The sequence below is a fragment of the Lepidochelys kempii genome, chromosome 6 (genome assembly GCF_965140265.1).
Source record: "Lepidochelys kempii isolate rLepKem1 chromosome 6, rLepKem1.hap2, whole genome shotgun sequence".
In the NCBI taxonomy this organism is placed as follows: Eukaryota; Metazoa; Chordata; order Testudines; family Cheloniidae; genus Lepidochelys; species Lepidochelys kempii.
Window position 1 is genome coordinate 32,286,925 of NC_133261.1, and position 27,881 is coordinate 32,314,805.

The 27,881-nt window shown below is 38.8% G+C and overlaps 1 protein-coding gene across 32 annotated transcripts in view; it reads left to right on the forward strand.

Annotated features, from left to right (window-relative positions):
- Positions 1-27,881, forward strand: part of SOX6 (SRY-box transcription factor 6) — a 445,713-nt gene that overhangs the window by 383,436 nt on the left and 34,396 nt on the right. For 26 of the 32 annotated variants that reach the window (XM_073347430.1, XM_073347431.1, XM_073347425.1 and 23 more), the window contains 2 exons: positions 2,945-3,001; positions 22,344-22,452. In XM_073347430.1, coding sequence (XP_073203531.1) covers positions 2,945-3,001; positions 22,344-22,452 — 166 coding nt within the window. The remainder of the gene's footprint in view (positions 1-2,944; positions 3,002-22,343; positions 22,453-27,881) is intronic. The other 6 variants (XM_073347418.1, XM_073347435.1, XM_073347432.1 and 3 more) reach the window with 1 other exon arrangement.

Below are 27,881 nucleotides of genomic sequence, written 5' to 3' on the forward strand. Positions count from 1 at the left end.
TACACAGGGACATTCAGAGTTCTGGCACTCAGGGTTTATAATGGTTGTGTAAGGCCATTCCTGTTGCTGGCATTAGCCTCTCCAAAGGAGGAGGAGTGTTGTGGGAGCACAGTTTCACCCTCTTTTCTTTGGCCAGCAGCGCCACAGTGGATGGGTGCAGAGGGTGGTAGCTACTGAACTCTAATCAAGGGTGGCTCCAAAAAAGCATATCAAAATCAGGAAAGGCAATGCTAAAGCTGCATGTGAAACCTTAAGTTTGCCCCTAAGTACATGTTGTTGTGACACAGTCTTTCATTGTTTATATGCTTAAATAATACAATATATACTTAACGTTCATTTTCCCCCCTAAACCTCAGATACATTTGTGTAGCTTCATGTATGCTATTTTGAATATGCCAGACAGGGTACATGAAAATCATTTATATGAAACACAGTAAAATATTCTTATACCATTTGAGTATTACAATGTGAAAAAATAGTGAAAATTACATGACACATATATAGATCACCAAAATTTGCAGCTGTTAACTTTGTACTTAAGTACCACAGACTCTGAATTGCACCTATGGAAGGATTTGTTGTGCATCCCTTAGCATCTAAGTTAGCCTTGTGGTTAATTGCCTCATTCCCTGAATTGGTCTTTAGAAAGTTGGTGGTGTGCATTTGTGCTCAGATCAATTAGATTTGTAGTTCACTGCCTAATCCCCAAAATTACACCTAAGGAAGATTATTTTAAAAGAAAATATATAGTACTTGGCTGTTGGCTCAATTATTAAATACATATACCTTAGAGGGAAGAGAATGTAACTTATGGAAAGTCTAGGTCAGCAAAGATATGTCAAACCATTATAACAGTAAAAATAGTGTATGTATGTAAGACAAGAATGCACAGTGCACAGAATCTGCATGATATAATACTGTATTATATAAGAAACAGTATATGAACCTGTACAGTATTAACCTTAGGTAAAATTGTCAAGTTTTTAGCAGCTACCAGTTTGCACAAATCAACATTCAAATATAAATTATTATATTCGGAAATGAAGCAAACTTGATTTTTTGCCTTTAATTGCCAGTTTTTGCATTTGAATATAGTACTTGAAATTGTTTGCCCATTATGGTATGTCGGGATGATGGCAGAACATAACCAAGAAGTTATTTTTATTTCTGATGCCAGGCCTACCTGAAGGGCTGCCAGGTTTAAGACCTCATTTGTAATAGTTTAAGAGGATTTTTTGCCCCTTTATGATATCTGTTTTCCAGCACAAGTGCAATGCAGAATCTACTCACATGGGGTATTTCCTTTGGAAAGGATAAAAAGCATTCTTCTATGTATACCATGGCTCTTAAATCTGGGAGTAGAAACAAATCCAAAAGGGCAGAGTTTGATGAAAGTGAATATTGAAAAATCAGCATATTTAGTTAAATCAGCATGGGCAGTTTTTCCCCAAGGAAGGTGTGGTACATTGTTCAGCCATTGTGGCGAGTGCCATTGCCTCGATCATAATAATATAATCATCATATATTCTCACATGCAGCCTGTTTACAAAGCTGTTCAAGAGAGTTTCCAGACATATATCCAAACCTACTCCAGGTTTTGTTTTGCTTATCCACATTTTATAAGGTAAAACTTTTCCCTCTCTCACTAGCTCATCTAAGAGCTTTAGAATACATACACACATTCTTTCACATTTATGTCCAACCACAGACATCCACCGGCAAGCAATTCATACTACCATTCATCTCCATGCCCTCCCCATACATTCCTTTAGGTAAACACAACTGGGCCAAATTTCTTCCTAGAGTAATTCCATTGACTGCAGTGACTGATTAAGTACAACAGGGATGAGTTTGGATTACCCCATCTGATACCTAACTACTTCCTAAACTCAAGATTCCTCTAAATTCTCAAGGTGTATTTATAGCGAGATTAATTGAAATCACATTCTCCATTGTTGTAGTTTGCTTACTCCACTGCCTATTTCTGGGCAGAATCCCAGGTCTATGCTATCTTAGACATTTTGGTTTAAATAAAGAAATAAATTTCAGCAGGTTAAATTGTCACTTCCTGCATGTTGTGAAAAGAATTAGGTGACCAGTTACACAATATGAACAATATGACTAGACAAAGAAAGTGAATAACTCATGAAAAACCCATAGGCTGGAATGTTTCCCTTGAGTGTTTGAACAAATATAAGTTACCAGTACATTTGTAATAATCAAAGTCTGTTTACTAGTAGTTTGCAAACATATAAAGGAGCAAGTTCGTTGGAAAAAATAGTTAGTCTATCTCTAGTCATATGATATTAACTCCATAAACAAGCCTATCACAATGGAAATGTGTATCAGGAAGATAAATAATCTTCAACATCAGATTATTTATGTTAAAACCATTTTCAAACATAGTCTGTTTCTGTAGCACTATTTAAAACCTAAAGAATGTCAAACCTGAAATTGCCCAGCTTACATCCTGAAAATCTACAGACAACCAGAATTTTATTGTGAGGCCCGTGTTGCAAATGCTTCTAGAAGAAAGACTGGCAAAACATTTCAAATTCCTGATCTTCAGTTGCTGATCTTCATTGACTGAGGGGGGAGCATTGAGATGGCGATTTGGAAAGCTCTCCTTCCTCCCCCCCCCCCCCAATCCCAAAGTGATTTAATAAACAGCAGTGAAGGGGAGTGGACACTTGTGTCTAAGATTAAGCCTGTATTGACCATGAGGCTGTGCATTTTTTTTCGACGTCACTTCCCAGAGGACTTCTTGAGCTGGATAGGAACCCTATCGCTCATTTGTATCATCACAACAACCTCCCTGAGACGGCCACTATTACCCACCTCCTACTTTTCTTTTTTTTATAAATTGTTGTTTAGTGCAGCAGACATTTACATGCTTATTCCCTTTTATTTCTAAAGTGCAGGAACACTGTTTGCTGTATTTCAGATGCCAGTGCGGATAGATGCCATCACTGGAAGGATATGCATTAGAACTGTAGACACAGTGAGTCACTGAGACATCATGTACTGTATAAATTCCTGTTCTCTCAAGAGTTTAGCAGGTTGCCAAAATATATTCAGTTGCCAGCTCCTTGCCAGAATTCTGTTCCTAGCCTGATGCCAATCAGTCTTTTTGGATTTTCATGAATAAGATTAGGCTGGCTTGATACATTCCTCCTCCCAAGGGATTTTCCTTTATCAAGGGATTACCTGCTTGTCATTCTTTGCATACATCCCATGTTTTATTCTTCGGTAGAAGCAACCAGATCACACTACATCATTGCTGCTAAACATCTTATTAATGAAGTACCTGTGAACTCCTCCCGTCCTCTCAAAAAACTCAAAGCTCCAAATACGGGCAATATATTGTCCTGAACGGTTTTATTTCCTTTTCTGTTTTTTTATTTTACTTCCTAGGGAAATGGAGGCCAGTTATATTTAATACACTCTTCATTTCTGAAAGAAACTGCTCAGACAAATACTTTCTTAAAAAACGAACGCTCATATTTTATTCAGAGTGGTTTGTCTACAATATATAGAGTGGGGCATGCGAACCACTTCCCAACCAAAAAAAAATGTCCTGCCATGCCTCATTGTATTTTTATTGCTGTAGCTTATCAATATATACCACATGTTGTGTGCATAAAAAAGATGAGTTGCAGGATGAGGAATTTAAAATAACTGCGTGCATTAGTTTGAAAGGGAAGAAGAGTTTTGAGGCAGATGGGTCATTTGCTCAGTTTATCAAGCCATTTCCCTTTGTCTCTGTCCATACTTCCTTTCGACAGCTACCTGGAAGTGTCTCGTTGGGATCTGCAGAATCTAGTTTACAAAAAGAAAATACCCCAGTACTTCTGTTCCGAACAGCACTTAAGCACGTGCCGTTCAGTATGGGGAGGAGCTTGCGCATGTGTTTGTGTGCTTTCCTACATCAGGGCCTGTGTTAGTACCTCACTCTCCTACTACTATGAGAATGCCCCTTTCATAGCATTAGGAACCACCTTGGCATCTGACTTGCAGAACTTGCAGTTTTGATAGATGTACAATGGTTTAGGTCTATCAAAGGCTATTAGAGACATCATACGTCTTAGGTATTAGCCAAGATGGTCAGGGATCCAATCCCATCCTTTGGGTGCCCCTACGCCTCCAGCTGCCAGAAGCTGGGACAGAACGACAGGAAAAGGATCACTTGAAATTGTTCTGCTCTGTTCACTGCCTCTAAATCATCTAGCACTGGCCGCTGTCAGAATACAGGACGCTGGGCTAGATGGACCATTGGTCTGACTCAATATGGCCATTCTTATGTAACATTAAAGTGGAACTCTTTACCTTACTGTAATATTGACCTCATTGTGACAAGCTGGAATGTTTTTCTGTCCCTAGAATGCATTGAACTGACACTATATTGCAATCTAGGAATACACTGTGCTTTTGCCATCACTGTCTATCTCCTCTGCTGCTCACCCCTGCTGTGTTTTTGCGGGGACTTTTCTAAATGTTGTCTCAGCAACAACGTAAATCTCATCACATTGCTGTTGTGTGTGAGATCTCCATTAATTAATAACATAGCTCACAATTTCCAAGGTAGAATTTGTTTTTAAAACATACATGATACAAAGAGATTTTTAAAAAAATGTTTCTGCTATACTGTATGTGTGCTTCATATATTGTGGCATTCTGACCGGCTTTAAATCTGCCTCAGTCTGAGGATACAGTTAAGCTGTATGCCAAATGTTTTTCTAAATAATATGCACAATTTATATCTTGTTGTTTTTGTTTGTGTGAGGTGACAGATGGGTGGGGAGTAGGGGAAATGAAAAGGAAGTAAAAACTGCATTACAAGTAAATCAGGCTCGTTATTATTGTTTAACATTGATATTGTGGTAGTAACTAAAGGGCCCAATTAGGATCAGGGCCTCATTGTGCAGCTTCTGAGCAGTGCAAAGGTAGATGTGGTTCCTCCCCTTGCTATCCCATTTAAGACAAGACACAAAGAAATAAGCATAATAAACAATAGGAATGGAGGAGGAGAGTAACAATACCAAGATCACCTGGTTAGATAGGCTAGCAATGTTCACAACTTGATAGTTCTTGAATTATTTAGGGTATGTGGATAGGCGTGCCCAGCACATTTCATTAGGGTGCACCCAGGGAATTTTATTTTTTAATTTTTTTTAAAGGCGAACATTTATTGAATACTCAGTCATAAAGAAAAGGAGTACTTGTGGCACCTTAGAGACTAACAAATTTATTTGAGCATAAGCTTTCATGAGCTACAGCTCACTTCATCGGCTACAATGTAGCTCACAAAAGCTTATGCTCAAATATATTTGTTAGTCTCTAAGGTGCCACAAGTACTCCTTTTCTTTTTGCGAATACAGACTAACACGGCTGCTACTCTGAAATCAGTCTTAAAGGACATTATTTTTGTTCATCAAACAAACTAAAGAAACTAAAACGTAACTAAACTTAATTTTTTTTAAATTAACAACTAAACTTTACTTAAAAATACAAACTTAAAAAATGAGACACAAAATACCAAATTTTTGCTGTAGAGATAACCAGGTGTATACAAAGATACAGTAAATTTTCATGATCTTTATCTTTAACCAGATAATGAGCTAACCCAAATTGACCAGCACAAATTAAGGTTTCTTCATCTTCCTGTCCTAGAGAATGAGACGTCGCTCACCAGGTGTTATGGACTTAAATTCCTCAATCACATCATTGTAATTAACTGACGAAGCCAATTCTTGTTCAATGTACAAAATCATGAGTGAGTCGAGATGCTGTTGGGACATTGTAGTACTTAGTTTGTTTTTTACATGTGCTAGTTTTGAAAAGGCTCTTTCACATGAACAGCCTGTAACAGGTAAGACTGCAAAGCATTGAATAGATTTGTAAAAGGCCTGGAACATGGAAGACCGATCCAATTCCTTTAGCCAATCAAGCCACTCTCTGGTGGTGTTCGTAGTGCTACCTTTAGGAACAGATCCGTCATAACCCCGAAGCAATCCGACTTCAGTTTCCGACTCATCCAAGGACACTTTAAATTTGTTGGCAATGATTCTCATATCGTCCCTGCCAATGTCTAAGCTCAGCAGTTTTCCCATTGCAATCACAATTTTACAAGTCTCCTGTTCAAATCGCTGGTCAATGCTGGTAATCATTGAGTCTACGAGGTAAAATTAAGTTATTCTCTTCTGCTCCTCTTTTGTATCAAAGTGATGCTGGGACTCAAACGCATCATCAATACAAGTGGACATTTTTCTCTTCTTAACTGGGGGAATCGATATATCATTCTCTACACACATTTTCACACTGTCATTGACAATAAATTGAAAATATTCTGGGCCACTTCTCATCGCAGCCAAAGAGTTTACACAAGCTTTTCACCTGTCATTGCAGTAAGTGAGTTGAGATCTGGAGCTTGAAGGGCCTTACTCACTTTTACCACCATCTGCAGAATAGGGTGCATCATGTGAAGGGCAAAGATGAACTTGAATGAATTTAGTTCATGGATAAGGCCCCTGGCTTTTATTTTAGCGTCAGCAAGGCGAGTTATTTTGATAATCTCTTGTAAAGCTTGTAAAATGATGGAGTAGTTTTGTTTTACAGCAACCACTGCTTCTGCTCTGCATGCCCATCTTGTGTTTGACAGGGACTTCAAAGTCTTCAACTGGGATCCTACTTCTTCTGAAATCTTCTCCATTACTACAGAGTCTGAATAACACCAAAAAAATCAAAGACGGTTCTGTTTTGTTTACTTGAAGTGCATGCATCTACTAGGACGAGGTTCAAACAATGAGCATAGCAGTGTACATAGAGTATTTCACTCTTTCTTTCTTTACATTTCATTTGAACTCCCGCAGTACATCCAGACATAGTAGATGCGCCATCAAAACAGACAGACATCACTGATGACCAGTCAATTTTAAGAATGTCAAGGATGTCATTTAACTGGTCAAAAATAGACTGAGCATCAACTGTTAATAGTCTCTGAACAGACACACAATGTTCAACTGGACTATGTTTTTCATTGTCAAAATACCGCATCACAATGGACATCTGTTCATGGTGTCCACAGTCAGTAGTGTCGTCGGCAATTATTGAGACCATTTTTCCATTTAGTGAAGACACAATTTTTTGTTGCACAACATTGTGCAAGGCCACAATTAAATCGTTTTGGATGCGATTACTCAGATAGGTAGCGTTTCGAGGAGATTGTTGCACATGCTTTGTCATTACGGAATCATATTTTTGGAGCATATTGACAAGATTTAGAACTAAACCTTTCTCAAAGCTGTCAGCTTTTTCATTGTGACCCCTGAATGGTCTCCCACCTTTCGCCAAACACAGAACAATGTCAATCAGTCGCTCCATTACGCTTCAGTTATGGCACCGTTCTTCTTGTTGTTTAGACAGGTAAGCCTGCTTGACCTCATCCAACAATACATCAATAGGTTCCCCTTCATTAAAACTTGACCATGAAGAACAGCTCAACACATGAGATTTTGCCAGTTGGTGGTTTTTAAAACATTCATTAGTCCTATGCCAGTTTCTGAATCCCTTATCAAGAAATGCTGGATCAGTGTGACCTTTGTTTGCTGCATCATTAGAGGAGAAGAAACGGCAGTAAAAGCAAAATGCTGCTTCCTTTGATGGGCTATATTCTAACCACCTATACTTTTCATACCAAACGGACTGAAAACTTCTTTGTTTATTCCCTATTTTACTTCTAGGAAACATGCTCAATCTAGGCTGATAAGGTCCTCTAGATAACTGAGACCGGCGTTCTAATCTATTTTTTGGAATATCACAGACTGGGTCATCAGATGGAATGTTTGATGGCTTTGAATAGGAACTACACTGACCTGAACTAAGAGACAAAGTCTGTTTCTGTTGGTCATTACTCAGTTTATTGCATGCACTGGAACTGGTGGCAGCATTATCTTCATGTAAGTTCTTAACCGAGGAGTCCGAGGTATTTGCACTAGTATCAACACATTCATTATAATTCAGTTTGTCTGCTCCTTTTCTTATCTTAACAATGAACCGATCCATATTTTAAAATTAAAAGGGGGTATCATACGATGGAATTAAAACGTAAAGCCACGGGCTTGTTATGCTATTTCAGTAGAGTACATGCGACAAAGATTACGAACACTGTAGACACTGTGCTGGGCATGCCTGATGTGGCTACTTATATAGGTCAAAGAATTTTCTAGAATGGTAGTCGGAGGGGGAGGGGAGGACCAATGGTAATGCAGCGCCGCAGTAGTGGGGACGCATGCTGTGAGCAAACGCGGGCTTTCTATACATTTCTACAACATCTGTGTTATGCAATTTGGCGTTTATTGCATAATACAACGGTTCATACTTTAAAACTAAAAGAGCGTATCTGGCGATTAAATTAAAATGCAAAGCCCCCCTTTTTTGAGATATTAGGGTGTGCCTGGGCATACCCAGCACACCCTGTATGCACAACCGTGGGTATGTGCCCATTCCAGAGCTCAAAATTGAGGTGAATTTGTATCATGTTTGAAGTCCTGGGGCTGAGTTGCCTTCCTGCTTCTGAACACTTCCCATAGCCTGTGTGGTTAGGAGATGGGAAGGAGCTGCCTGGGGCCTGGTACCCTCTGGGAGGAGAATTGCAAATCCTGGTCTGAAGTAACCAGGGTGGAGACACTGGTGGGCCCATTCTTTCAGCTTCCATCAGCAAAAGTCCTATCACCAGACCTACCTTATAGCACATATGGCTGGGGATGGGCACATGGGTCCCCTTCTCTCTCTCTCTCTCTCTCTCTCTCTCTCTCTCTCTAGCACACGGGATCTTCCTTCTATCGTTCTATCTCCACTATCACACAGGGTCTATCTGTCTATCATCTATCTATCTTTATATTTCAAATATATTTCAGGTTTAGAGGAAGTATTTATGTGTTCCTCAAATTAGCTGAGAAGTAAGAATTAGCTAAAGGAGATGGATTTAGAGATCAGCACAATTCACGAAGATTAAAAAGAAGAAAAAAACCCTCTTTGTCTGAATTCATTATTTTCAGGCTGCTTTTTATAGACTAGTTTTTCAGAAGTCATCTGTGAAGGCTGGCATAAAGAATTTTTAAAGGTAACTAAATGGGATGGAGGCGAGGTTTAAAATCATCTACTGGGGCTGTTGCAGGGGATATTAAATATTGATTTATCTTGGGGTAAGAATCATACTAACGGCTTGTAGTCAGATCAGTTCATCTGGAATACAAACTGTATAGCTGTATTTAGTACAATGGCAACAATACTGGAAACGCAGGGGTGAGAATTTAATCTAAATCAGTTGGCTCTCCAAATGTTCAATTGAAAAAAACTAGCATTTCAAACTGAACTTTTCCTAAAAGTTTCATGCTGTTTAGATTAAAAATTGTCTCATTTAGTCAGTCCATGCTGTATCATAACCCACACCTCTGTGTCATATTGCAAATAACAAAAATCCACATTTCAAGACTGTTCCAAATTTTAAGTTTTAATACCCCAAACCCTCCTGCAGACCTGATGCAAATCATTCAAGTAATCTGGCATGTAACACTGTAAGCAATTTTCTGCTACTTGCCATTGCCTTTGGCCAAGCTTTTAGTCATAATATAAAATTTGGCACAGCTTGGACTTAACCAATGAAAACTGATTATGTTCCCATTTCAGACATAAATAGTTGCCAGCTAGTGGTATTGGCTAACAGATTTTTCAGTCTGTATAAATGTGCATATGGCCACAGCAGGAGATCCCTTTTTCCAAGAGTAACATCAAAACAGTAGTTCCCAGGTAATATTAATGTTATATTTGCTTTTGTTTGTGTTGTTTTCTTTAAACATATTCATTTGACAGCTGCAAAGGCTTGAATGTTCTATGGCTGAAAAATACATTAAATATATTTATATGAGAGGCCGTGTGGTGTAGTTGATGGAGCACTCGACAAAGATTCAGGAGACCTGGGTACAATTCTCAGTTCTGTCACTGGACTGCAGAATGGTACCTTCTTGAGACTATGCCTAAGTTCTCCATCTGTAAAATGTGGTTAATGATACTGACCTACTTTGTAAAGCACTTTGAGGACTACTGATGAAGAACTAGGTATTATCATTCTACTCAAAAGCCACAAAGAAATATCCCTTATTACAACCACAGGACAGTCATTCCCTCTGCTACGAAACATGGACAGAATGGATCTAGCACAAATTCCAGCTAAATATGGCCGGTAAGCATAGAAGGCATAATTCCCTTAGACAATAGAATCCCTTCTCCATGCATATTCTGTCCCCATCTCCTGACAGAGTAGCAAGTGTCTTCCCCAGGGATGAGGCATTTTATCTCCATGCAGTGAATCACGTGGACTTTTCCATGTATGTTTTCTGCATGTGTGTGTGTGTGTGTGTGTGTGTGATAATTTTGAAATCAAAAGTACAGATATGTATGTAGGATGCAATACAGCCCTGTGCTGAAGCACTGAAGTCCCACCTATGCCCTCATTATCAGTCTTAAGTGGGACTTAATGTGCATAGCCCTTGTACTGTTCCCCTGTCATGAGGGTGAATTTTGCCTCTATGGAGCATAATTTGATACAGTATTTCATTATGTAAATATTTCTTTTTAAAATAATTAGATAATGAACAACTGAATTCAGATTAAGGATTTAGTTACTGTTCAATTTATTTAGGACAGATCCAAAGCCCATTGAAGTCAATAGAAAGATTCCCGTTGCTATAGCTAGTTTTGGATCAGGCTGTGCCTGTCTTTAAGTTTGTGTGAGTCTTTTCTCTTTTTAGGCTGTCTGTTTAGTTTAGGTATAAGTCATGTTAGTGTTTTAAGTGGAGAACAGTACTTTTTATATTATACAACCCTTGCATTTTGTGAGGAAATTGGACTTCAGAATATAGGTCTGTAGACAAACGTGTAAGGGCAACCCTGGACCTATGAGAGTATGATCCAGAAAAATGGAAACTTAGATGTTTGAAAGGAAAGCATCTTCTTTGTCCTTTTTGGGGAATGATTGCCTATTTTTTTGGCTTGATAAATTTATACTAATCATTAATGCACTTTTAGCAATTTTCTCCCCAGGTAGAGATTTTAGATCTGTGATTTCCAAGCAACTTAGGCCCTGTCTCTTCCAAATTACTCATTACTCATGCTTACCTTTACATACTGTCCGTAGTCCCACTTACTTCAGTGAGGGCACTCATGTCCTTAGTCTTGTGCTGTTCCATCCTGGAAGAAAACAAATTCCTATTTGTATAGGAAGGGCTCCAAACTATTTGGTGTAAAGTTGTTCAAGACCCTCACCCGAATTCATCTTGAAGGGCAGGATGAATAACAAAAAGTAGAAAAAATTATTTTTATTAGCCACAGATAAACAGCATTACCTCTTCTTAACATAAACTTTTTGTTCTAAGGTACCCTATGAGATTGATCTTGCAATGTGCTGAGTGGCTCTGATTCAGCAAAGCACTTCAGCACATGCTTAATGTTAATGCAACCAGAGTGTTCTTTTCTTGTTGAATTAAAATTAAAGAAGGGAGCTAGCTGAAGGGTACATCTATCGCACAGGAGTTATGTATATCATACTTGATATGCTAACCTTGCACACAGTAATCTTGCCTTCCTGACACAAACAGTAAGCAGCACACTTTCTTGAGGTTGAAATAATCAGAGGCAAACACGGCAGTTATGGGGATACAAGAGGTAAGACACGGCATAATGGTGTTACTATCATCGTTCCATTGTCATCCATCCTGATTCTTTAGTGATGTGTGTTTTCTCTCTGAGCATAGTAAAGGATGCTTGAGAATAAACAGCGTAAAATGCTGCAGCAAACACAAAATAAATACTTGAAAAAATAGATAATAAAAATTACAAACCCAGAAAAACTGTACATAGCAGACAATTTCAAATGAAATATGTCTGTATTTTAAAAGTTCAGGTTCAGTTCTGTCTGAGAGAACATTAAATAGACCAGGAGTACTTGTGGCACCTTAGAGACTAACCAATTTATTTGAGCATGGGCTTTCATGAGCTACAGCTCACTTCATCGGATGCATCGATGAAGTGAGCTGTAGCTCACGAAAGCTCATGCTCAAATAAATTGGTTAGTCTCTAAGTTGCCACAAGTACTCCTTTTCTTTTTGCGAATACAGACTAACATGGCTGTTACTCTGAAACCTGTCATTAAATAGACCTGAGTTCCTTTTTGCAACCATGCTACATCATTGTTTACTTTAATGCAAATATACTCAGAGACTTTTAATTTAGCAATAATTTTATTCCCTTTGGTTTGTTTTATAATAAACACGCAGAATTGTGCGAGCATTTGCAATGCTATATATTTTAAAGTTCAGGTTCAGCTTTGAACTTTTTGCTATGGTTTAGACTATTTTTTTGTTTTCAAAATCAATTTGCCTAGTCCTGTTTTTCAACCCTTACAATTATTGTCAAAGGAGGAATTCCTAATGTAGGAAAAGTGTATTTATCATACATTGGCCAGTGGTTATTGCATCCTGGAGGTTGTTTTTATTGTAGCTTTCCCTCTGATGTTGTATTACATAATGAAAGACCCTATCATAACACAGACACTCACAATAGTAGAATTAAAGTAACTGTAAGAAAATCAAATCTGAATGTCTCAATGCTGGTATAAAATGTTAAATTGTACATATATTTTGTATATGTACAGTTTATAAGACTACATCATACTGGTACTTAAGATGTGTGGCTACTGGCATGTATGTACAATCTAAATTTATGTAAATCTGTCCGTTTCCAAACTCCTGTGGAAGGCAGCTAATTTTGCTTTGTGCAGTTGCGGTCTGCAGTGTGCCACAGCAAAACTGAAGTCGATGACTCCTTTTTTCTCTCCCAGCAAAGCTGTTTTTCTTAGCAGAAACTGGAATAGTTTTACTCTTTGTTATATTAATGTGGCTACTTGCTAAAGATGTGTTATCTTGTAGTCCTCTTTAAATATTCAGCCTTGAATACGCACCCAGTGCTTTGTTTGAGAGAGAAGTGGAGTCCAGTTGTTTGAGCATAGTAATGGAAATCAAAGTCTCCTGAGTTCTGTCTAACTCTGACTCTAAGAAGGACCAAATTTTCAGTGAAATTCAGTCATCGACATATGTGCAGAGTAATAGTATTATTGCCCCAATTCAGCAACGCTTATTCTGTGAACTTTATGGAGTGGTGCCAACCTCTTCCCAGTGAGGGGGCTGCGCCTCCCTCATCACAGGGCCCTGCCCCCCTCTAAGGCCCCACCCCATGGTCAAGTCAGAGCTGGAAGCCGGAGCCAGGCAGCACAAGGCACTGGCTGATCTCCGGGGCCAGCAGATCCCTGGGAGAGCAGCAACTGTGAAAGGTGGGACCCAGGAGCCTGTGCCACAGCGGGTCAGTCTGAGCGGGTGGTGTGCCCCGGCAGGTGGTGTGCCCCAACCCCTGCCTGGGCTTACTTCTCCACTGCTGCTGGAGCTGGGCACCCAGCCAGTAGCTGCCACGCTCTCCACTCTGCCTTCAGAGCTGGGTGGCTGGAGAGAAGCAGCTGCTATGCGGGGGAGGAGTGGTGTAAGGCAAATTGTGGGATGGCTATAGCCCCTGCAGCCTCCCTTGTGCCACCCCTGGAACTCTAGTTCACTGGAGGAAAATGGGCTTTCTGCTGCTGTGAGTTAATGGAGTTACTCCAGTAGCTGAAGTGGTAAAGGTTTGTGCTGCCATGCTGAAGGTCCTAGGTTTGTACTCTGCTGGTGGGCCATGTAGGACTTGCTACATGGCTACGTTAGACCTGTAGCAACTGAGTAGCCCTCAGACACAGATTCATGCCCAGTAGCATAGGAAATAAAGTAAAAAAGAAGTAGAACAATCCAATTATTTCCTGTAGAACATGTGCTCGGTATCATATTTTTTTAAAAATAATATGATAGCACAAGTATGTGTAGGACTAAAAGAAAATGTGTGTTCTAAATTGATGCATTCATATTCTTCACTCTTACAAGTTACATAGGGCTGGCCTACATAATTTATTATTGGTCCATTAAATCCAGTATTGTGCCTCTAGCAGTGGCCAATACTTCATACTACAGAAGCAAATTAGTCTCCCTCCCATAATGCACTGGGCCAATGATCCACTGATGCTGGGTTGTGAGGGGGGAGCAGCAAGGAGAAGGAGGGAATGTCTGCTTGACCCCTGCAAGTGAATAATTTGCACCCTGGAATGGGAGATTCAATAATTTGTATTTTACCGTGTGTTATTACAAATGTCATTAATGGTCATAAAATTATTCAGCCCTTTTAAAAACAAGTGACAGGTCAGGCTTTGGGCTCCTTCTGACCTCCAATGAATTCTACTGCTTTATTATATGGTGTGTGAAGTGGTAATTCTTTTTGTTTGTTTTATATTTATCAGCTGTTAATTTAATTGAATATTCCTTTGTTCTCTGGGAGTAATCAATTTTCATTAATCTAGGCAGAATTCAACAGTTCATTGTTTTTAATAAAAATTCTCTCACGTTTCAGTTGAACTGCATAATTTTACAGTACAATGCTGTGTGAATGTGTTGCTGAAACAAAGAGTTAATCAGAAAGTTTTCAGATACTGCCATGCATCATGCCTTTGTGCATGAATAAAAAGTTGGAAACCGCATAAAAGCAGTAGTTGGGTTACCACACAACTGGATATGCTTAAGTCTGAACGCTTCATAACTCTAACTACTGGGGAGTTGCAAACTTATAAATAACCTTGCAATTGGTTAAAACCTTATTAAAACCATATGAACAAAGATATAAAGCATTTGGTTAAGGGGGTTCAGTAAGTGCAGTAATCCTGTTGAAAGTAATCTAACTGAGGTAGATCCATATTTTAGGAGTGTCTGCAAGTGTTGCAGTAGTTAAGGATCTGTCTATCAGTGTTTAATAGTGGCGGGGGTGGGGGTGGGGAGGATTAACTCATAAAATCCTGTCTAGATGGAAATATTTGGCTATCTGACTTTTTAAAAGAATTAAATATATTCTGTGTTACTTTTAAAGGTGACCTGAAAAGCAATAAAATCCAGTAATGCAAAAATATGTGTTGAGTGCCACTAATAACCACATATACAGGGACTTCACCTTAACACTCGTTCCATATTTCTTCATTCAGATGTCATGACATACACTCCAACAGTGATGGAAGCTTCCTAGTATTCTCTTTCACAGGGCACTTTAAAATCATGAGTCAGACCCTCTAAAATCATGCAATTTGCTTAAAAAAAAATCAATTTTAAAAAAAAAAAATAGGACAGTGAGTTGTTGATATTTGTCGTCTTGTTTTTGAACCTATCATGTTCATGTTTCCAAGTTTTTTTCCACAGCCACAAAGGCTAGAATCTTAGCTTTCATTCGATAAAAACGTGATATTTGCATATGTTCACCTGACTCCAGGAGCTGGGGCTTTAAGAGACCCAGATATCATGAGACTTGCAATAAAATCATGAACGTTAATAACACTAGATTCCTACTGTCCTGTGACACCCCTGTATGTGTCATGTTGTCACATTCAGAATAGTGGAAGCTAGCTGAAGCATGGAGCCGGTTAAGCAGGATTAGTATAAATCCTTTTTCAAATGCATTGCTTGTTTTTTCAACAGTATTTTAAAACAAAACAATATATTTTAAAAAGGGGACTTAATGCCCTCCTTTCCCTCTGAGTCGGTACATGCTTCCAGTGCAGTTCAGCATGGTACATCAGGGCACTATGGGAATGTCTACACGGAGATAAAAGCCTCGCAGCCCAGCCATGGCTGGCTCAGGTCAGCTGACTTAGGCTTGGTGGGTTTGGGCTGCAGGGCTAAAAATTGCTGTGTAGATGTTTCGGTTCAGGCTGCACCCTTGCACTGTTCCAGAGCTCGGGCTCCAGCCTGAGTCAGCTGACCTGGGCCAGCTGTGGGTTGTTTATCTCCATGTAGACATATCCTATATTGTAATAGGCACCTGTAGGCTGAGGCAGGGATTCTTTTCTATTCTGTATAGGTTCTTATACCACCTTCATTATCATAGTAGCTGAGTGCCTTATGGACATCCTGGAAATCTTGAAGGAGAAAACTAAAGTAAGGTTTCAAGTGAGGATATACTATATTGCCCTTTTAGTCTGACCACTGGGAGCATTACCTTCATATTGTTAAAGTTACTGGGATTTGGTATTTTATCTTGTCAGATCAACTTAAAGTCACAGACATTTAGAGTTCATTCATCCAACCTGTACATCAAGTATACCGAAACTTTTAGCAAAATGGCCCAGTTATTAAAATGCTGAAAAATAACTATTATTACATTTTCACTGTAATTTTTTCTCAGACTTTCTCTCACGCATGTGCACACACAGACACACACGCTAAATATTTAAATGTCTCTTGCCACAGAATGATATGATACCTTGTAATTTTAGCCATGCAAAATATTCATGAGAAAATCTCAAACTTGGGACAAACATTGCCGAAAGTTTGTGAACCTGGGACAGATTTATGGTTCCTATTGAGAAACCGTGAGAAATTCTATGATTTTTCAGTGTTTCCACCTATAACTTGGCCAAAATTGATGGGTTTGGTTAAGTCTTGCTTGGAGTTTGCTCACAACTGGAAATCAAAGCAAAACCACATGAATTAAAACTGGAAAAAGGTTCATATGGATCCCTGTGAACTAATGCCACCAAGTTTTCTCTGAGTTCTACATCTACTGTACTACGTCTTTCAGGGATTTTTATTTTTCTGACTACAAAATTGATATGGTAGGAACTATTACAATAGTTCCCACCCCAAAAAAATGTACAAAATTTAGAGATAAGGCTGAAAGTCCATTTGTAATGATTCCTGCTGTGCCAAGCTATTGCAAAAGATTCTAAGCCGAGGGTGATTTCACTTTCCAGTCCTAGCTGTAAAAAAGTAGGAGGAACTTGGGAGAATTTATACCTTGACCTTTTCATGATGAAAGGAGGACTTGTGAGTTCTCCCAGAACAATGTTTCCTGATTCATAGTCACAATGAATGGCGGGTTGGAAGGACAAAGTGTCAGTCTGAGCTCTGAAGTGCTTTGTTGTTGTCACAAATAAGTATAAGTCACATTCTTAGGAAATTATAAGATTTTGCTAAGGTGTCTGGAGGAGTTATTCTCACAATTCCTGTTAGCATTAATAGGGATAGTGTGAATGAATCCCTAAAAGTTTTGCTGAAAATTTTCCCTTTGATGTTTTGAATGCAGGTGTTTTTAGCTGTTTTTTTTACATTCCACTGCATGTAAACAGCGTAGACCATAAATAAGAAATAAGCCACTAAAGAATTAGTTGAGACTTTCCGTGTGGAATAACCTAATTGTAATGTATTTTGTGTGTAAAGATGTGATAATTATTGATAGCGAATTAAAATTGAAACTAAAATACTGTCCTCAGATATGTAATAGCCCCTTAGGCATAAACTCTGTGGCTTCTGTGAATGACCCATATTAATTCAGACTCTAGAAATTGGCTCTTTAAATAAACCTTGGTAACTGCTGCCAAGTTAAACTATTGAAACAAAGAGTATTACATCATTGTCCAGCCATGTCTACTTAAATAAAATGTATTTGTTTGAAAAAAAAAATAGAACAAACCCTTTCACACAAGGATCAGCTGGTATGCCATTTTCCAGTTTAGTCTGAATACACATTTCAGATGTGGAAAAAGCTAGCATGTTGAAATAATTTGAGGCATGGGTATAGTCTGATCAGTCTTGGTAATCCAGAAGGGAGGGGTACCCAGTGTATTATTACATTTCGTATATTGTTTTTCAAGAGATGGATGCAATCAGTCATCTCGCATCTGGTTTGAAAAAACTTGTCTCACTGGCAAGTAAACTGTTATTTAAGTACACAATCTACTGCACTACTGAAACAGTTTTGCCAAACTTGTCCAAGTATTCTCACAAGCTTAAAGATGGTATAAATATCATTTATAGCAAGTCGTTTACTTCAGACTATATGGAATGCCTTCCTGTTCCCCTGATCTAAGTGTCCCAGTTTACATTACGGCCTTTATTGCTTCTGTTTGATGGAATGATCAGTAAAAATTTAATGACACTATAAAATAATAAAAATGTCATTAATTTACCACGGATCTTGGATGCAGTGGTTGTAAAGTTACATTAATAAACAGAATATTTTTTACAACAAAAAGCATTGTTACGTGGGAACGTATAAATAACACACATAAATTTAAGAGCAATTTTACTGTTAGCACACACATTATTATGGAATAGCCAATAAGTGTATAAAACAAAGTATATAAAATTTTATGAAAATATACTGTGCACATCAAAAATTCAGCTTTTATCTAAGTGCAGAGAAAAGCCATTATTGTGTGCTTACTGTTTCATTGCTGTTCTTCCATAAGATCACAATTTTATATTTGTTTCTAGTCATTTGAAGTTTGCAGCTTTTTTGTAGGAAGGGCATTGCTTCCGCCACTTCTCGGTTGACTAAACCATCCCTTTACCTTCCACACACGCAGGAAGAATTGATAATCCCTGCCACAGAAATGAGGGAAAAGTTGCTAATTTAATGCAAAGTTTAAAATAATGCGTAAGAGGTTGGCTGGCTTGCTCGGTGACTCTGGAAATAAGGGATAATAATCTAGCAGTCTATCTGTCATTGCTGGGGCTGTTCCATCATTGACTGTGATAACATGTGAATATGATGGATGCCACAGTCTTGTGGCTCATAACGTTTAACATTCATCAACTCTCACTAAAGGGGCTTTATCATTTAAATATCTTTATTTAATATGCAACATCTACCTCATACATCATAATTTCAAAGCACTTAGAGAACCAACAGCTCTACAACACAGTGGAACAGACTTTAATTTTTTTTAATAACTGTTATGTTTTTTGCATGTTTGTGACTGACAATGCATAAATAAGTGCCTAATCATGTCACTGAATGAAAATGAAGATTTGGCTGTTGCAAGAAGAATTTTTCCTTCTTCTAATTTTAAAGTAGTGATTAATTTTTACTGTATTTTTAAAATACACAAAAACACAGAGGGCCCAAACTGTGCTTGAGAGAGCTTACAGTTTCAGCAAAAGTCCCTGACCCTGCAAATTTTTAGTCCCATTGACTTCTGTGGGCCTACTCCCATGAGTAAAGATTTACAGGATCATATCCTAAGCACTTTCTTGAAATTACACAATTTAAAGTGAACAGCTTTGTATGAATTTACAGCAGATGACACGCAGACAGTATTAAAGGACATTGTCCACCTGTTTAGACTTCCAAAATTACCTTTTGAAAAGGAGGTAAAAACCACACCCTATCCCATGAAGATACACTTTAACTAAAAACATACAAACAAATTAGCTCTGTGTGTCTAAGAAGCAAAAATATATGTAAACATAGCTTGCATGGGCATATATATTTCCGGCTGCACATACATATGTGTGTGGATGTAATGGGTGTGTGTATTTATTTGTTAATGCGTATGTGCTTATATATATATACACCCACACACTTTAAAAATATTTTACAATATGTACATGTAGCTGTTTATGTGGATATAGGCTATGTAGAATTAATTTTCCTTTAGGACTTGTTTGCACTAGGAAAAAGGGTGTTTTTTAAAAATGTATAACTAACTAACCCCTTTTAAAATCATAGTGTAAACAAGGTAAGTAGTGGTTTCACCATGTGTTAGCTGGTTGATGTGAAGCCTACTAGGATAAGCCCAAAAGAAAGGAAAAGGTTGGGACTCAAACAGGTGAGTGTCCCTTTGAATATTAAGTTCATGAAAGCATTTCATATAAATTGTACTAATTCCTCATCCAAATATTGATATCATAAGCATCACTGTGAAGAATATTTTTCATTGAAAAAAATCAGAGACTAAAAAGGCTTTCCAATGTATATATTGAGAAATAATAGCTGTGGTCTATTTTCCTATGAATTGAAAACCAGAGGTTATTACTGAGTCATAAGTGGACTTCAGTTCTTTTAGAAGAAAAGGTATTATTATTGTGTAAGCTTTCTCATCTTACTATTTCTGCCCTTATCGTGTAATTTCCCCTTTTCTCCTTCTATGTCAAAATATTGATATTCTTTCAGAAACTTTTTTCCCCCCTTTTTTTAACAGAGAATATTTTCTGGTAAAAAATCAAAGGGAATGAATGACGAGAAAGATACTTCAAATGTACATATGGATATACAGCAGGTTCTGTTGATTTTAATAGTAGAAAGATATTTCTCCTTCTTCTAAACCATACTTAACGGTTGTTCTTCCAAGAATACTGCAGATGCCACGTTAACACTCCTTTAGAAAAGGCTTTAATGCAAATATTTGGAAAGAGAAATGGTGTGTGCTAAAAGCTGTTTTTCTTAGTACTGACTTTTGCTTTTATTTTGAGTGCAAATTGTGAAAATCTAAACTAACCCCTCAACAATGGAACAAGGAACACTTGGAAAAAAAAATCATTCCTATCTGCCAGCAAAGCAGATTCCATTCTGATGGTACAGGATTATTGTTAGATTATAGAACATCTTTGGGTATAATGGTTGGTCTTGTAGTGTTAGTTTGCCTGTCTCTAAGTCACATTGCTTCTCTGTGTCTAGAACTCTTACTTTTCATTTAAGCTTCTTTGCTTAAGTTCCCTCATCAACAGATACATTATATAGGAAAGCTACACTACAAAAACAACTCAATACATGGAGAATGTTACTCCATTATGAAAATGCAAAGCTAACCTGTTAGATGGATGGCAGATTTTAAGAAACTTTTAAAAATACACTTAGTACCTGAAACTCCTCAGCTGCATGTTGTGGTAGTAAACCCAGTGAATCGGTTTTGTGCTGTTTTTTCTTCCCATGTAGATTTAAACATATTCCATGATCTGAAGAATCAAAAGGCTTCGTGAACAATTTGGCTAATGGGAATTAATTGTAGAAATATAATGATATTCAAAAATAATCAGATTAGACAGCACAAATGAACTGAGATTGAACAAATGAGGCACAACAGCCATCAAGTAATTGTATGTTTGGTCTTTAAGAACATTTCTAAGTTTCTAAACATTGTGCAGGAGAGAAAACTCATGATGTTTTCTTCTTATGTCTAAAATGCTCAGTACAGAACTAGGTCATTGAACAATAGACTGAACAGCAATCATCACTCTACTTCTGCATAATGCATTAAGTATAACATGCAGAAACTGTTCGTGGAGCTGAAAGCTGGTATTTCACGTCTGTAAATTCAAGCTGACATGACATTTAATATTGTTTCATAGTAATGAACAACAAGGTTTCATTCATTCACAGGTACAACATAATACCAAGTTTAGTCTGAAGAAGTAACAACAAGGCAAGAGGGAAAACACGTTATGTTCCTTCAAATGAGAACGCTAAATTAATGATAACCATTGAACACTTAGCTACTGATACAGAGTACTACAGAGACTCACATTCTGAAGGAATATTGTACTGTCAATTGTAGTGCTTTTGCCCTGTAGTTCTTTGATTGAAGATTGGTTTAACACATAAATACCTCCCTTAGTTTTCATTTTACAGTGCCAGGTCCAGCTTTCCTGTGCAGGTCTCCAGCTCTCAAAGGCTTTGTGTTTTTCTAGGAGCAAGCACCATCCTCTCTCTTTTTCAATTCCCATTGAGGTTCAGTTGAAATTCCTAGACAAAATAATAGTATCAATTCTGTCATCTACTATTCCTTCTTTGAATACTTGTCTTTGAAAGCCTCTTGCATAAAATTCAGACTTGTGTTTTCTCAGGGGTACGAATGCAAACTTGGATCTCTTAGTGGAAAAAAAGTGCTTTTTCCATTAAATTAGCAGCATGTTTTAATAGGAACTTTTCTTTCAAGTTCTAAATTTTAGTGTCTCTCAAATGTCGATTGTTTTTTTTCCAGTTTAAGTCACAAAGTTTAGTGGAAAGACAAAGTGTACAGCATAGATCAGCACTGCTTCCTGCCAAAAGTTTTCTGCGGTTGAATGTACCATCATTTATACATTATAAAGGTGCAGTTCAGCTTAGTTTGGAAGCTTCTATGTACATTTTCACATTTAAACCTTAGGGCCTGATTTTCAGAAGTGCTGAACACTCATCATTCCAACTGACATTGATGAGAGCTCTGGGTGCTCCGAACCTATGAAAATGAAGCCCTCAACTTTATGTTCGAAACTACACTTTTAATGAAAACCTGCTCATTTAATTCACTCAGGAAAATAAAATAAAAGGCATATGTCTGTACATAAACATACACACAGACATGCAAGTAGGAATAGGCTATAGGGAGCATTAATAGTATCTCTTGTCTTTTCCAGGAAAGAACACGCTTTGAGAATTTAGGCCCACAGTTAACAGGGAAACCCAGTGAAGATGGAAAACTGGGCCCAGGAGTCATTGACCTTACAAGGCCAGAAGATGCAGAGGGTGAGTTGCTGTTATGAATACATTGGACACTGCTTCCTTAATTCCCACAATGTGACATGGAATGGACACATAGCTAAGTGTCTCCTACTATCTTTAATGGCTAGGGTGCAGCTAAATTCCTGGGCACAAATTTAAAACATTTTGCACGTTTTTATCAGATAGTAACATATACACAGCAAAGAACAGGGAAAAAAACTAAACAAAAATGGTGATACCTTACAGTGTATACTCTGAGCCATCCTGAAACACCATTTGAGATATGTCTGCATTGCACATCGCGCTTGGGCTTGTGGGACCCAGGTCTGTTGACTTGGTGTCTCCAAGACTGTGCTTGAGCGTCCACACTGCATTGTAAGCCTGGGTTTTCGACTACTGAACCTGAATTTCACAGCTGTGATAATGTGTCCGGACTGTATTATAGGTTGTTTATTAGCGGCTCCCTTCCATTACTGTTTGTTGCTTGTGGTTGGCCACCTAAGTTACATAGAATTGTTTCTGCTCTCTGATTCTTTCTGAACAGGAGAATAATATATGGAGAATAATCTATAAATTATTTACAGAAAGACATTGTAGATAAATAATCATTTATTCTAAAATTAATAAAGCTCTCAGGAATCACATGCATTTTCAAAAATACTCTATAATTGTCCAGATCACTCATAAACGGAGACTTTCTATCTCAGAGGAAATACTGCTATTTTGACATTTGTGTTTCTCCCGAAAGGTGACAAGTTGCAATATCAAAACTATTCATGGAACAAAAGTTCAGCAAATTTTTTATTCAGACAGGCAAAACATTTCAACAGTAGCCTACATCCATCTGGGCTGCCGCAGTGTCTCATGGGTGTTGAAGTTAAGATGACTCTTCCAACACGATTCTCTGTGGACTGGGATCTCTAGTCACACTGCATTTTCCTGATGATCATGGGAGTCCCATGATGCACCGTGGCAGCTCAGCCAGAGAGGAGCCACAGTGCATCATGGAAAATGTAATCCTTCCAGGATATCAAGTCCATGAGGGAGAATGGGGGTATGAAAAACTCGGCCTACAAATCCCGTGAGACATTGTGGTTGCCTGAGAGATGGTGATGAACGTCACACCAACATGAAATATTTTATTTAGATTTTTCCAATGGAATTTTTTTTCCAAAATCAGCATTTTTCTGCTCAAAATCAGCATTTTCCTGCTAAAAATGTTGATTTTACTGAAATCATATTTTTCAGTGAAAAATATTTCAACAGAGAATTCATAACCAGCTCTACTCATAAATAAATAAAATGACACCACTAATCATGTGAACAAATCTTGGCATTTTTAATCCATGACAATATTAATAAATCAGTTTTTTGGTTCTCTAGTTAAATAACTCCAGTCCTGTTTTTGGACTAGATAACATCACTGCATTATAATTATAAATGTTTTATACTGTACTTAATGAAAACTGAATATTTTTTCTAAAAAGTTAAGAAATATAAATCGGATCGCTTGCCTCCTTATATCTGGAAGCAATGAATCTTAAAATTAATTCAAAACTCCATTTCATCCATTACATGTTCATATTTCTTGAACAGTATCAAGTCAGGGCCTCCTAATTTCACTCTGTGCAAATGCAGATGATATATTGTAACTAGTTTTTCTGACAGGACTTCTCTCTAGTATTTCCTTGGTTTTGTTCATTTCCCCATATCAACCTTCCTCTCCCTAGCGTGCTTAAGCTAGTGTCTTGAGACATACCCTGGTACTGACAGCCTATCCTGTTACTGGATAATACAAGAACAAAATCTTTACATATGTAACTTTTGTGCCAGCTTAAGGACGTGTAACCCCTCCTCCATTTAGAACTTGTGGGGCAGTTGCGACATGGTGTGTTGCCATGTGGGGAATCTGAATTCATGAAAGGATTCAGGTTACCAGGCTTAGCACTAGCAGCAGAGAGATGTCTCTGGAAAGAGGGTGCTGGGTGAATCCTTCTGCTGTTCTGTAAAAAAAAGCTGGCAGGAGTTCGAGTGAGCTGCTTATTTCCCCTTCTGACTGTAGAGAAGGTAGACGTTATAGCAGATATTAGTGGTGTACATAAAAGACATTAAAATACCTCTCAAGTTTTGTCCCTTTTCCTTGGCAAGTTATCTGAGGGATGCCAGCATGGCATGTCTAAGAGTGGCTCATTGAAAATACTATGGTTGAAATGCCAACAATTAAACTATGACCTCTGAAGCACTGTACTGTACAACCAGCTTTTGTTAGTCTCCAAGACTATTTACACTTCTTCCTAATTATAAGTGAGGCTTGTACATATCTTTCCAGTTTTTCAGCATGTCACAAAATTTTCATATGTGCCAATAGCAACCTGTGCTTACACATCTGTCCATTTTAGATTTGAATTGCTAAGGAACTCTACAAATGCACAGTTAATCCCTGGCCTTTTGTAAGAAGTGATATTTGTTCTTTTTTATTATGTTGCCAAGGTCACTATCTCAGTGGAGTGTCACAATTTTGTAATAGCCAGAGTTAGTCTTTTAAGATCTGGCATGTTTAATACCTTCTTTTGTATTGTCTTAGTTGCTCTCTTGTTCCTTTTTATCCCTTTCATTTTTGATTTGGTGATATATTTTGGATTGCTATGGATGCAGTCGATAACATCTATATGATACTGGTAGTGCATACAGTGTGTTATGTGGTATGACCTACACACGTAAGAAGTCATAATAAAATTACATATTAAGGGACAAATCTTGACCCCTCTCCTCTATGGAGAGACAACTGAAGCTCCCTGACTCAGGCTGATTCTGTGTCCAGAGCATAAAGCTGGAATCCTGATGGAGTGAGCATGCAGCAGTCAGACTTTTTCCCTGATGCTAAATTCAAAGGCCCAGAAAGGAAGTTCTGTACAGGGTGTCCCTGAATTAAGAAAGGTGTAGAGGGGAGACAGACACAGATAACATTACAGGGACAACCATGAACTCTGAAAGCTCCAATACCTCACAATCTCTGCATGGGGATACAGAGGGACCATGACTCCTGCCCCCTCTGTCAAGCAGGGAGAAGCAGTTGTGTTTCCCATCTAACTCCCCTTCTGATTGGCCTGTCTGTCCTTAGGATTGATGAGATTGACACAGAGTGTGCAGGAATTAAAAGCTAACCTAAAATTCCTTCAGGATCTGGCTTTAAAGCAATACCTCCAGTTCCAACACAAAGTCAATTGGACAATTCCAATGCCAATGTTGCTAGTTAATTCCCATTTAAACCAAGGAGATTATCCATGCTTATGTTGGTACTGTATGCAAATAATCCTTAATGCGGAATACAGAGTCAGAGCAACACAAGTTTTGAAAAACAACTACTTTGCTTGTGCATAAACTGCTTTGTACAGATAATTGCATAGCCATTAAAACAAATACAAAAGCCTGCAAAAATGTGCTTTTAGAGCTAAATTTTCAAAAGTCAGTGTCTAAGTGATGCCTGCAAAATTGCACTGCAATTTTATTGCACTCACATTCTGCCGCTGTATATGCGAATGGGTATTTGGATGCACAGCTACCCATTTGTAATGTACAAAAGCCCATTTGAGAATGCAGGAAGTGAATTTGTGAGTTTTGCTGACACATTTTGGGTGCCCATGTTTGGAAACCTGGGCGTTAAAGTCTAAGTGTTTTCTTATCTGGAAGGTGATAAAAAGCATTGTCCGGATATGGCGGTGAAATGAGGGCAGACAGTGGATGGATTTTAAGCTGCAGGGCACAACTTTTATTAAACTTTAACACAAGGGAGGCGCAATACTCGCCCATCACCTATACTTTCCTATGCCAGGCATGTAAGTGGTTTCAGAGCAGGGATTACAAGGTTCATACCATATAAACTGGAACTCAGGGTAGGCTCTCTTCAGCCCACCCCCTGAGGACTCAGCTTGCTATGAGTCCTACCACCTCACCCCCCATAAGGGGGACAAAGGGTCCAGAAGGGTGGGGACTTCAAAATCTGATCCGATCCCATAAGCCCAAGGCCCATCAACCCTGGTCATCTTCTATCCTTTTAACTGCCCTGGAAATGAGTGACAAATCGCGACAGATTAACAGCTAAGCCAAGTACCTCAGTTAGGTCCTAAGCATATTCATATTAACCTGCTGTGGCTTGAAGGAGCTGTGAGGAAGGTGCAAAACTCCCTGGTCCTCTACTGATTTTCTACATGGGAGGTAAAATTTCTTCTTCACCCCAAACAGGTGGTCAGATAGACCTGCAACATCTGTCAGGCTCAATTCCCACTTCTAGCTCAGGATGGGTAGGGTGGGGCTCCTGGAACAGAACTAAAAGAATCTCTACATGGCCGCTGCTCCAGCATGGTCGGCGGGTATAATAGGCCGGGGAGACACTGTCTCCCCTAGCTCAGCTGCTGCCGCGGGACGGCGGTTGTGGGTTAGGTGGGGGAAATTTTTGCAGGTTCTGGGATGACTGAGGAGGCAGTATGTGCTATTCAGCTTCCTGGGTTCATTCATAAACTCCCTAGACTCCAGGGAGATTATTGATGAACCCAGGATGCTGACTAACACATACCACCTCCTCAGTCACCCCAGAACCTGCATGGGGCACAGCAAAAGGTCAGGTTCTTCTTCCGGAAGAGAGAGGAAGAGAAGCGTTTTTTTTAATTTTCGCAAGGCGGCTTTGGGTCTGCGGAGGGGAGGCATGTCTATGGGGGATTTGGCCATCCCAGGGCTACTCTGAGCAGGTTGGGGGGGCGGTGTCAGGGCTTCGGCTGGCTAGGGGGTCAGGCTCTGGCTGGCCTGGGGTTCCTCTGTCCTTGGGGAATGGGGACAGAGGGTCTCATGGCTTCAGCCACAGAAGAGGGCCAGGGGGTCTCAGGGCTTCGGCTGCGGGGGGATGACAGGGAGTCTCGGGGATTCGGCCGCAGAAGGGGCAGAGCCAGGGCTAGCCTCCCCGAAGTGCAGCTCTACCTGTTGTCCATGTGCTCCAGGTTATATCCCTGGAACTGGGGAATGCTGACAATCAGTACCCCACGTCCCCAGCTGGCCAATCGGTGCCAGAGGCTCCAAGAGGTGGGGAGTAAGTACCTGGAGCCTCTTAGCAAGAGTTTCCCTCCCTTGCTGCTGAGGCTGTCCCCTTATGTTGCCAGCCACATCAATGTGGGGGTGTGTAGCATTTTGAAGACTGCATTAAAGAACTATATTTCATCACTGTACCAGTTTTTAATATTATATTTATTTTTAAATAGTAAGTAGAAGTGAGCCTTTAATTATTTTATGGACTGGGGTTACTGTTGGTTAGTTTCACATTCAGAAAATGAGTAAAATCCTTTCAAATAGTTATTCACATCAACAGAATTTTAAAACTTTTAAGTTATCAAATGTCAGTAGGTTTTTAAAATGCTGACTTTTTAATCACAGACCTTTTAAAGACAAATTTCTTAGCCAGGAAC